Raw genomic sequence first — 12,413 nt, 5'->3', positions numbered from 1 at the left:
CAAACACGTGGTTTCCATGTGTTTTGATGCCGTTCCATTCGCTCTGTTACAGACATTATTAGGAGCCGTCCTTCCCTCATCAGCCTCCACTGAATTATATGCATGAGGTTTTCCATTTCCTCAGGCTAAATTGTGCAAGACACACCTTTGCCTGAAGCTACACAATTTGAATAGATAATAACAGGTTGATGAGGAAGCCAAGGGTGTATACAATTATACATCTGTATTTTCAAATAAGTGAGTCAGGGAGGGAAAGTTTGGCTACTAGAGGTATGTACTTGCTACTCTGTTACATTGAACGATGTCATCTTTCTGATCTATTCACCCCATTTTGTCCTACAGGGAGTGATCATGCAAATAACTTAATTAACTACAAAGTAACTTTCCAGTGTTTCCACCTTTCTATGAAATATGACCTGTAAATAATTACATTAAGAGTGAAATAGTTTTCCTTTCATGAAATAGTAATTAGGTATGTTAAAAAACAGCTTTTTTTGTGTTGGAATGGTGTGAGTGCATATACAGGTCATTAAAAATATTTATGTGAGTAGACCGCTGATTGGCCAGTTCATCCTCCTCAGGATGACATGAGGAAATAGTCATACTTTTTTAAACGGTTTGTTTGAGGTGGGGTTTTGAAAGTGTTTTTTTTTCTCTCCAATTAAATGCTTTGACCACAAATACGAGTATAGGCTGAGTCGGCAACATTATTTGGTTATGAGTAAAACAGAATATGAACTTTTAAAAGGGAGATTTTCACCGGGCAATTTAACAGGGAAAAATAGTTGATTAACAAATACATTGACAATTGAAAAAAAAAACATGTATATAGATTAATTAATACAATCTAATTGTAATGCGTTAAAATGTTTCCTTTCTTGTATTTAAAGTCCAAACACACAAACTATGAGAGCAGAGCAAGGTCAACAAGGGTCAACAAGGGCCATGGATACAACTGTAAACTCTCAGGAGATGACTGCTGTTTGGAACAGTGATTGCATAAGAGCACTTTAAGGCAAGGAAACACTATTAGCAAAATAAGATAATAATGTCTTCAATTCTTTCATATAAAAATAAGCAAACACATTGAGAAGGACTTCTTTAGGCATAAGCATCATAAAATCAAACTGAAGCGCTTCACCTTCATATAACATAGCATATCCAACAATGCACAATGCATACATCTTGAATAATAACATCATTGGATACTCTTATGCTTATACAGTGTATTAATAAAATATTTGATGACAGAAACTTGACATCGTTTGTTCAGTACATTCTACTGAAAATGGGTGCATTAGATAACATTATTAACATTAGATCATATATATCTAGATAATAAAATATACCACAGGATTCTTCATAAAGCATTTCAGAGGCCCTAACAATAATTCTGTTTCTTCTTCATAAGTGTGGACGACCCTAACAGTAATGGAAAATCCATTTCAGAGCAAGGCACGCTGGTGAAAAGCTTGGACACCTCAAGTTCTGTTATACTTTCCAGGTCTATACCCAAACAGTTTGAGTTTATATATATTTTTTAATGAATCTCTCCAGAAATAAGTCTCTCACTGTTGCCGCCTGTTATAGACCCCCCTCAGCTCTCACCTGTGCCCTGGACACCATATGTGAATTGATTGCCACCCATCTATCTTCAGAGTTCGTTCTGTTAGGTGACCTAAACTGGGATATGCTTAACACCCCAGCAGTCCTACAATCTAAGATAGATGCACTCAATCTCACACAAATGATCAAGTAACCCACCAGGTACAACCCTAAATCCGTAAACATGGGCACCCTCATAGATATTGTCCTGACCAACTTGCCCTACAAATATACCTCTGCTGTTTTCAATCAGGATCTCAGCGATCACTGCCTCATTGCCTGCATCCGCTATGGGTCCGCGATAAAACGACCACCACTCATCACTGTCAAATGCTCCCTAAAACACTTCTGCGAGCAGGCCTATCTAATCGACCTGGCACAGGTATCCTGGAAGGATATTGACCTCATCCCGTCAGTCGAGGATGCCTGGTCATTCTTTAAAAGTAATTTCCTCACCATCTTAAATAAGAATACCCCTTTCAAAAAATGTATAACTGAGAACAGATATAGCCCTTGGTTCACTCCAGACCTGACTGCCCTTGACCAGCACAAAAACATCAAATAGTCCCCGCGATATGCAACTGTTCAGGGAAGTCAGGAACCAATACAGGCAGTCAGTCAGGAAAGCAAAGGCCAGCTTTTTCAAACATACATTTGCATCCTGTAGCTCTAACTCCAAAACGTTTTGGGACACTGTAAAGTCCATGGAGAACAAGAGCACCTCCTCCCAGCTGCCCACTGCACTGAGGCTAGGTAAAACAGTCACCACCGATAAATCCATGATAATCTAAAATTTCAATAAGCATTTCTCTACGGCTGGCCATGCTTTCCTCCTGGCTACCCCAACCCCAGCCAACAGTTCTGCACCACTGCAGCTGCTTGCCAGAGCCTCCCCAGCTTCTCCTTCACCCAAATCCAGATAGCAGATGTTCTGAAAGAGCTGAAAAACCTGGACCCGTAGAAATCAGCTGGGCTAGACAATCTGGACCCTCTCTTTCTAAAATTATCCGCAACCCCTATTATTAGTCTGTTCAACCTCTCTTTCGTATGGTCCGAGATCCCTAAGGATTGGAAAGCTGCAACGGTCATACCCCTCGTGAAAGGGGTTGGCACTCTAGACCCAAACTGTTAGAGACCTATATCCATCCTGCCCTGCCTTTCTAATGTCTTTGAAAGCCAAGTTAATAAACAGATCACTGACCATTTCGAATCCCACCGTACCTTCTCCGCTGTGCAATCCGGTTTCCGAGCTGGTCATGGGTGCACCTCAACCACGCTCAAGGTACTAAATGATATCATAACCACCATCGATAAAAGACAGTACTGTGCAGCTGTCTTCATCGACCTGGCCAAGGCTTTCAACTCTGTCTATCACCGTATTCTTATCGGCAGACTCAATAGCCTTGGTTTCTCAAATGACTGCCTCGCCTGGTTCACCAACTACTTCGCAGACAGAGTTCAGTGTGTCAAATCGGAGCGCAGTCTCTGGCAGTCTCTATCGGGGTGCAACAGGGTTCAATTCTTTGGCCGACTCTTTTCTCTGTATATATCAACGATGTCGCTCTTGCTGCGGGTGATTCCTTGATCCACCTCTACGCAGACGACACCATTCTGTATACATCTGGACCTTCTTTGGACACTGTGTTAACTAACCTCCAAACGAGCTTCAATGCCATACAACACTCCTTCCGTGGCCTCCAACTGCTCTTAAACGCTAATAAAACCAAATGCATGCATTTCAACCATTCACTGCCCGCACCCGCCCGCCTGACTAGCATCACTACTCTGGACGGTTCTGACCTAGAATATGTGGACAACTACAAATACCTAGGTGTCTGGCTAGACTATAAATTCTCCTTCCAGACTCATATCAAACATCTCCAATCCAAAATCAAATCTAGAATCGGCTTTCTATTTCGCAACAGCCTCCTTCACTCACACCGCCAAACTTACCCTAGTAAAACTGACTGTCCTACCAATCCTCGACTTCGGCGATGTAATCTACAAAATAGCTTCCAATACTCTACTCAGCAAACTGGATGCAGTCTATCACAGTGCCATCCGTTTTGTTACCAAAGCCCCTTATACCACCCACCACTGCGACCTGTATGCTCTAGTCGGCTGGCCCTCGCTACATATTCGTCGCCAGACCCACTGACTTCAGGTCAAGTCTATGCTAGGTAAAACTCCACCTTACCTCAGCTCACTGGTCACGATAACAACACCCACCCGTAGCACGTGCTCCAGCAGGTATATCTCACTGGTCATCCCCAAAGACAACACCTCTTTTGATCGCCTTTCTTTCCAATTCACTACTTGCACATCCTCATCTGCTCATCTATCACTCCAGTGTTAGTCTGCTAAATTGTAGTTACTTTGCTACTATGGCCTATTTATTGCCTTACCTCCTCACGCCATTTTCACACACTGCTTATAGACTTTCTTTTTTTTCTATTGTTGTCACGTTGTTCATTGACTATAGCTCAGCATTCAATACCTTTGTGCCCTCCACGCTCGTCACTAAGCTCAGGACCCTGGGACTGAACACCTCCCTGTGCAACTGGATCTTGGACTTCCCGATGGGCCGCTCGCAGGTGGTGAGGATAGGCAAACACATCCGAGACGGTGACAGCCAAACACGGGCCCCTCGCGTGCGTGCTTAGTCCCCTCTTGTACCTGTTCACCCATGACTGCGTGGCGGTGCATGACTGCAATACCATCATTAAGTTTGCTGATGACACGACGGCGGTTGGCCTGATCACCGACCATGATGAGACAGCCTATATGGAAGTCAGTGACCTGGCAGTGTGGTGCCAGGACAACAACCTCGACGTCAATGTCAGCAAGACAAAGAAGCTGATCGCGGACTACAGGAAAAGGAGGGCTGAGCACGCCCCCCATCCACATCGACATGGCTGCAGTGGACGGAGCCTAGAGCTTCAAGAATCTGTGTCCACATCACTAAGGCATTATCATGGTCCACACACACCAACACAGTCCTGAAGAAGGCACGGCAATGCCTCTTCCCCCTCTATTGCTAAAAAGATTATGCATGGGCCTTCAGATCCTCAAAAAGTTAAATAGCTGCGCCATTGAGAGCATCTTGACTGGCTGCATCACCACTTGGTTTGGCAACTGCTTGGAATTTGACCGCAAGGCCCTACAGAGGGTAATGCGTATGGATCAGTACATCACTGGGGCCGAGCTTACCAGGCGGTGTCAGAGAAAGGCCAGCCAGCCTCCCAAATAATAGAACGTTTGTTCTGATACCACACGGCAAGTGGTACCGATGCACCAAGTCTGGGACAGGACTCTGAACAACTTCTACCCCCAAGCCATAAGACCGCGAAATAGTTTGTCCGAGTAGCTATTGGTTAACTCTTTAACTATGTGCATTGACCCTTTTTGCACTAACTTTTTTATTCATCACTTAGGCTACTGCTGTTTATTATCTATCCTGTTGCCTAGTCACTTTATCCCTACCTATTGTATCTACCTCAATTACCTTCTACCCCAGCACATTGACTTGGCACCCCGTGTATATAGCCAGGTTATCGTTACTCCTTGTGTATTTCCTCGAATTCTTCTTCTTCTATTGATCCTTCTTCTCTCTCTGCATTGTTGGGAAGGGCCCCGTCAGAAAGCATTTCACTGCTAGTCTACACCTGTTGTTTACGAAGCATGTGACAAATAAACTTGATTGATTTGGAAAAATATGACGTGAGTATTAAAAACATTAACACGGGTAAAAACAATTCAGTGTACAACTTCATCCAACGATCAGGGTATTTCCATAGTTACATGTCAGCATGAAAAAAAAAAATATTACACTCAAATCATGGGAAAACGGAATAAAAGGTTTCCCATTCTCTTTTTGGAGACTTGAATGAAACACCAGATAAGTGGACAGGAAAGAGCAGTTGAAGGCTCCCTCTCATTGGTCCTGGACAACGATGTCAACAACCCCGTGCACCTGTGTCAGCTGTTTACAGTCCAGGGCTGCTACCAGCTTCCTGTGTCCAGCCTGGGTGGGTATGAAGTGTTCTGTCCGAGTCACCGTAGAGTGGCTCCCAACATCACTTGAGAGAGGAGAGAGACAAGAGTTATCAATTAAAGCAGGGATGAGCAACTGATGGGGAGCCTACAAAACATCTGAACTCAGCATGAGGGGCCGCAGTGGCTCAAGGGTCTGGGTAACAACATCCATACCCACACATGCAGTCAGCGCTCTAAGTGAAACATTTTAGTGTCTCGCCCTCTCGACAGTGGAGAGAAACTTTTAGAGTTCATTTCCTGCAATTCTACACATTGTCACGGAGCGTAGAGAAAATGTTGCAGTTCTAAAGGAAGTTTGTTGCAATTCTACACATTTTGCCATGAGGCGGATAGAAGATTTAGCCATTTTAAAGCTCATTTCCTGCAATTCTCCACATTCTGCCATAGGATAGAGAGAAACGTTTTCAGTTTTTAATATATCTGTGTGAGAGTGACTAACAAAATCAATGGGGGGGCCCCCCAGTTGTAGTTACCATGACTACTACAAGTTTAGATAGCTGGCGTGACAGAAAATATGTATTTACCTCATTTGTTGGATATTTAACAATTATTTACTTTAACAAACAGTAAGGTACTTCTGTCCTACCAATGCTGTGTTGAAGAGATGGTTTCCACTCTAGCTTCCTGCAGTTAGTCTGGACATATGGTCAAGCAAACGGGTTTTTGCTAGAGATAGTTTGAGCTGACAATGACTTGGTGATTAAAAACCTAAAAACTGGCATTCTATAGACAAGATGTGGTGTGTGTGACCCGAGGTAGAGAGAGCCTGGACTTTGAACAATGCCTCATTGCCTCATCTTCCTGGCATCTGGGAAACTATGCCGTGTTGGAAGTAAAACAACATCCCGTGCAGATAACCAGGAGATGGACCAAGGTGGCTTATGGGAAGGGTAGAAATGATTGAGCATTTTTTAGGGCCTATATAAGATCTGTTTTTTTCATGATCATGAATCCATGTTAAATAAAGATGATTGCTTGAATAACTGTCCAAGTCTCTCTCAGTACTGACATTTCCACGACACAGGCTAGACTAACTTATGATTATGAAATAAATAAATTGTTGACATGAGCTAATTGAGTGACTGTCAGTGACTGATATAACAAAAAAAACTGCTGATGGACAACCACATTACAAAATTGATTCTAACTCTCAACAGTAAGTTGAGTTCCCAATTTTTTTTTTTTAATAATTGGGGGAGGGAAATTGATGCATGTGCATGCGGCTCGTGTGCCGCCCATTGCCCATCCCTGACTAAGAGTAACTGGGAGAGGGAGAGAGATCGAAAGGAATGTCATTACTGTCATTGACAGTTAACATTGAAAGAGAGAGGAGAGAGCAGGATAATAGCAAGCTAATAGAGGCGGGTAGTGTCTTACCCCACAACCACCTCTTTGACCTCCTGCAGGCCCAGTCCCTCCACCCTGAGCACCACGCCCCTCAGTGTACGTGGCAGAGGGTTGGTGAACGTGATCTTGGCTGCCATCTTCTTACCTACCACCGCCTCCCCTACAGCCTGAGGAAACAAACACAATAACTATTTTCAGCGCTGCTGTTTATCTGTGCAGCGACATCTGTATGCAGTCTGTGCCATGGTCCTGAGGCAAGACATCAGTACTTCATTTCTGTGGCATTACATTTGTTTTGGGATACTATACTGAACAAAAATATAAACGCAACATGGAAAGTGTTGGTCCCATAATTTCACGAGCTGAAATAAAAGATCCCAGAAATGTTCCATATGCACAAAAAGCGTATTTCTCTCAATTGTTGTGTTTGGCAGTACGTCCAACCGGCCTCGACTGCAGGCCACGCGTAACCACGCCAGCCCAGGACCTCCACATCCGGCTTCCTCACCTGCGGGATCGTCTGAGACTGAGGAGTATTTCTGTCTGTAATAAAGACCCTTTGTGGGGAAAAACTCTCATTCTGATTAGCTGTCCTTGCTCCCCAGTGGGTGGGCCAGTTTACCAAGCGCCCCTGACCAGTCTAATGCATTTATTTCAATTGACTGATTTTCTTAAATGAACTTGAACTCCGTAAAATCGTTGAAATTGTTGCATGTTGCGTTTTATATTTCTGTACAGTATATGTTAATAGAGACAGAGGGGAAAAATGACTCTGATAGAATCATAACCAGAACACCATTGATTACAAAAAAAAGTGTCTCTACACTGTTTGAAATTCAATTGTAAACGGCTTTTATTGACCATCGAATTGACAAAAGATGGAAAAGGTACATCCTGAATCCCAGTAACAGATTGTGTTCATGCTAAACTTGTGTCTTACCTCAATGCTGAGGTCGGGTGTGCGTAGCCTGAAGCTGGTCTGAGTGGCCAGGACCTGTTGGGTCTCGCTGACCCGTCCAGACAGAGTCAGCATTAGAGCAGCCTGGTCCACCAGCTGGTCCTGGTAGCTATGGTAGGGCAGGACCCACTGCATGGCCTTCACTGAGGAGGAACAGAGAGAGATTACTGCACATTCTACAGGGACCATTTGAGAGGATGGAGGATACACGTCGGAGAACATTTTTCATATTATGGTGACTGAGCTGAAATGGTGGCAGTGGGGCTAGCTGCTGGCTTCTGTTTGCTTGAGATTAAAGTTGCCCTTAACTCCAGATCTTGGATCAGATTACCCTACCCAAATCCTAACCTGAACCATTAGGAGTATGACAAATATCTGACCCTGTAGCAGGGGTTAAGGACACCCTCCACCTCCAGCCACTTACTAACCTTCATTGGGCTTGAGCGCCACAGGCATCTTGTCCTTCTTGACAGTGCCCTTCAGCACCCCGGTGTAGTACATGACTGCCACCTGGATGTGTAGTGTGGTCTTGCGGGTCTGGGAGCTGAAATTGGTCATCACGATGGTCAGTTGGGCGTCAGCCCCCATACGAGGCCCCTCTCCCTCCAACTTCACCTCCAAGTTCACGTCCTCCGCCATGGATGTAGAGTACACGTCAGGCTTGGTGCCATAACGACTGGCTGTCTCCACTGCGATGCGTTCCTCCTCTGATCCTGGTGGGGGGAGAGTGGTGAGAGTGGGAAGGGGGTGAGGAGAGAATATTCTGCTGGAAACTTTGGTGTGTAAATATTTATCCCCGATGTCTGCACAATTAATACATTAATAGTATGTATAATAGTATGTTTCCTCAGAGCCTCAGATGTGAACTCTGATATTACTTTCTTTGTACAGGTAACCATCCGAACCTTAGTGTTTTTATGTGTGTGTATGGTTGCCAAGCTACCCTCTGACAGTGTATGATGACATGACTGTACCTTCGGTGTGTTTGTACAGGTGTGTGATGTCATCGCGTTTGTCAGAGCCCACAGCCTTGGTGCTGATGCAGTGGCCCACAGCCTTCTTTTCACATTGGATCTGAGTGAAGATACCATCCAGGTTCCTCTGCCAGTAGATCTTATCACTGTTCACCTGACCAGACACACACAGAGACAGACAGGAGAAGTAGGGAAAGTGTGCAATCTTTGATCAAACCTAGGTAGTTATCCAAGGTCAGTTTTGCCATTCCCATTCTATTTGGAGATTTGGGATGGTTAAGCTGAAAAACTGATCCTAGATCTTCGACCGTCTCCTTCCCATAGTGCTCACCTCAGCAAAGATGAAAGGTGTGTCGTATTTGAGGTAGACCTGGCCGGTGCGGATGGCGGTGACAGAAGCAGGGCCACAGCGGAAGGTCCCCTGGCTGGTCTCCTGCGGGGTGGCGTCTAATGCCTGCCAGCCGCCGTTACCAGGAGGAAGGTCTGGCCTGGCCATCCAACAGTCGTTCCATACATGGAAATTCCTACAGAGAGGAGGAGGGGGTTGAGATTACATACGTAGTTAGGATCAGGAGTTTGACCATAGACATCTATTTATATAACTAGAGCCTGGTGTTTTTCTTGATCCAGTCACATGATCAGGAAAATCTCCTGGGCCTTTTTATAGAGTATGATTTGTGTGGCAAGGCAATGGGTATTTAAAGTGGCACACTTTAAACTTGTGGCAGATTAGACGCATTTGATGTGACCAGGAAAACCGGGCCCTACTTAAAGTGGATGATAACTCACCAAACAGAGTCGGTGTTGAGTTCGTCGAACGGCTCCATTTTCTCGTCAAAATACATGTCTGTGGTGAGTGAGACGTCTGTGTCGTGGGCCGACTGGAAGTTTGTTACACTACGGCACGGTATACCCAAGCACCTGAGCACTGAGAGATGGAGAGAAAATGAAAAGGAGGGGGAGGGAGAGCGAGGAGCACAAATGAGGCAAGGCATGAACAAAATTGACACAGATATGAATAGCAAGCAAAAGGGAGAGATCGCACAGAGAGCAGGGGTGTAAAGTACTTAAATAGAGCCTTGTGTAGTCTTAACATTCTGTGTAATCCCCTTGTCCTAAGGGTCAAAAATGACCCGCCTTCACTAAACCCCTAACATAAAAGCAGTTTAATTTAATTTTAAATCCCAGATATATTTTGCATCAAGAAACAACCCGTCATTCACCAAACTTTGTGAATATCTGGAGTTTTCCCATCTGCACAATGCAGAAAGAATGCATTTAATCAGTGGACACCACTCGTTTTTATTACAACACACCTGTCATAATGGTTTTCTTTACTAAAGCAGAGGTTTATTATTATTATTGTTAAAGGTACTGCATAGGTGTAAAACAATTTTTTTAGCAAGAGATAGCACTTTATAGCCTAAGAAAGTTGCAGAAATGTGCAGAAAGTAGTTTTGAATGCATTTTATTGAAGGAATCAACAGTCTTGAACTTTTTTAGCAACATAGTGATATATTCTTATATACTGTACAATGAGGAATTCAACTACAAAATACTAGTCTTCTCCCATTTTTTTAAAACTATTCCCCCCCCCACAAGGTGTATAACCACAACAATATATAAGAATAAAATAAGATACTCTAATTAGCACATGTAGGACATAGTATTTGTTTTTACAGTCCTTCTTTGGGGGCAGAATTGGCATCTCCTCCTCTTGCCTGCCCCAGCTGCAGCCTCAGGTGGATCAGGACAAGAATCAGCCCCCTGAACAGCTTTCTCAAGTGCTGCAGAAGTTGCTGTGCGGGGAGGCGCTCCCTTCTTTGAATGTGTGGGGTTATAAGTGCCTTTCCCAGCTGCTCCAGGAACACACTCCTCTTGTTCCGCTTACCAGGCATCCAGGTAGGGTTGATTTTGTTCCATATCATGAAGACATTGTATGAGGACACATCAATGATGTTATGGACAACCTGAACAAGATGATGTTATGGAAGATGACCAGGGGGCAGCGGGCAGTCATCTTCCTGCAGCTGTAAGTTCCAATCACCTTGTCCAGGTTGTCCACGCCTCCTTTGTTGTGGTTGTTGTCCAGGATGGCTGGCTTCCTGTCCTCACGATCACTGTGAATCTCAGTGATTTGTGCAGTGTGCTTAGGAGGACCACATTCTTGTTCCTCTTTGGGAGGTAAGAAACTAGATTGGTGGTGGGGGGGAAGGCAAACTGATGAGAAGGCCTCGCTCCCCCTTGTTGTGAGGAGTGCAAGGGGAGCTCAGGCTTGTTCCTCTTTGGGAGGTAAGAAACTAGATTGGTGGTGGGGGGGAAGGCAAACTGATGAGAAGGCCTCGCTCCCCCTTGTTGTGAGGAGTGCAAGGGGAGCTCAGGCTTGTTCTTTCTAACTGTGGTGATCTTCTTCAGGAGCTGCTGGCTGAGTTCAATCAGTAGTACACAATCTCAATTTCTCATTGTGTGTGTGTGTGTGTGTGTCTGTGGTTTTTGTGTTGTGTAAATGATTTTATAACTGCCGGGTCAAAAATGACCCTAAGACAATCTTTGTACCCTGGTGGTGTACAGCTTTCATGGAAATATGAACAAAGGCGATGTTTCACTTTTTCTAATGTTGTTGAAAAAACATAATTTAGGGGGGTTTTTCTACTGTTAAACATGTTTTTCCCTTAAGACAACACAAGGGTTAAGTAAAATACTTTAAAGTACTACTTAACTTTTTTTGTCAACTTTTAATTTTATTTCACTACATTCCTAAAGAAAATACTGTATTTTTTACTCTACACATTTTCCCTGACACCCACACTTATTCGTTGCATTTTGAATGCTTAGCAGGACAGGAAAATGATCAAATTCCTGCACTTATTAAGAGAACATACTAAACACAAATGCTTCATTTGTAAATATCTCTGAGTGTCGGAGCGTGCCCCTGGGCTGTCTGGTTTGCTTAACATAAATCATTTGAAAATATTTATACTTTTACTTTTGATACTTAATACAATTTTAGCAATTACATTTACATTTGATACTTAAGTATATTTAAAACCAAATACTAAGTATTATTTTACTGGGTGACTTTCACTTTTACTTGAGTCATATTCTATTAATACGGTATCTTTACTTTTACTCAAGTATGACAATTTGGTACTTTTTCCACCACTGCCAGAGAGTCAGCAACAAATGTGCCTGTGTGTCTATGACAAAAGTGTTAGGAATGAAAGGAATGATTTTGGGGTATTTTGGGTAGATATCTGTTGTGGGACCCTGTCAGAGGCACTGCTATGTGCTGCTCTGGGGTCAGCTACCGAGTGATGGCCACCCTGGCCTGCACTCAGTATGAATTGAATGGTGTTCTGTTACAGAGAGAAAGTCATTAGAACGAATTAGCATGACAGACTAGACACATAACAGGATGTGATGGATAATGATATTGTTACTGTGTCTACCTCATTTCTACCAGAATGTCACAT

General features: G+C 43.7%; 1 protein-coding gene across 2 annotated transcripts in view; it reads right to left on the bottom strand.

Annotated features, from left to right (window-relative positions):
• Nucleotides 1-681: 681 nt before the first annotated feature.
• Nucleotides 682-12,413, bottom strand: part of LOC118395008 (protein-glutamine gamma-glutamyltransferase K-like) — a 36,288-nt gene continuing 24,556 nt past the window's right edge. For both annotated transcript variants that reach the window (XM_052464171.1, XM_052464170.1), the window contains exons 8-14: nt 9,730-9,868; nt 9,272-9,464; nt 8,941-9,094; nt 8,395-8,679; nt 7,949-8,109; nt 7,039-7,175; nt 682-5,684 (exon numbers count right to left, since the gene is read on the bottom strand). In XM_052464171.1, coding sequence (XP_052320131.1) covers nt 5,540-5,684; nt 7,039-7,175; nt 7,949-8,109; nt 8,395-8,679; nt 8,941-9,094; nt 9,272-9,464; nt 9,730-9,868 — 1,214 coding nt within the window. In that variant the 3' untranslated portion in view covers nt 682-5,539. The remainder of the gene's footprint in view (nt 5,685-7,038; nt 7,176-7,948; nt 8,110-8,394; nt 8,680-8,940; nt 9,095-9,271; nt 9,465-9,729; nt 9,869-12,413) is intronic.

Source organism: Oncorhynchus keta, chromosome 15 (assembly GCF_023373465.1).
Source record: "Oncorhynchus keta strain PuntledgeMale-10-30-2019 chromosome 15, Oket_V2, whole genome shotgun sequence".
Taxonomy (NCBI): Eukaryota; Metazoa; Chordata; class Actinopteri; order Salmoniformes; family Salmonidae; genus Oncorhynchus; species Oncorhynchus keta.
The sequence above is the reverse complement of the archived record's forward strand: the minus strand, read 5'-3'. Positions and strand labels throughout refer to the sequence as shown.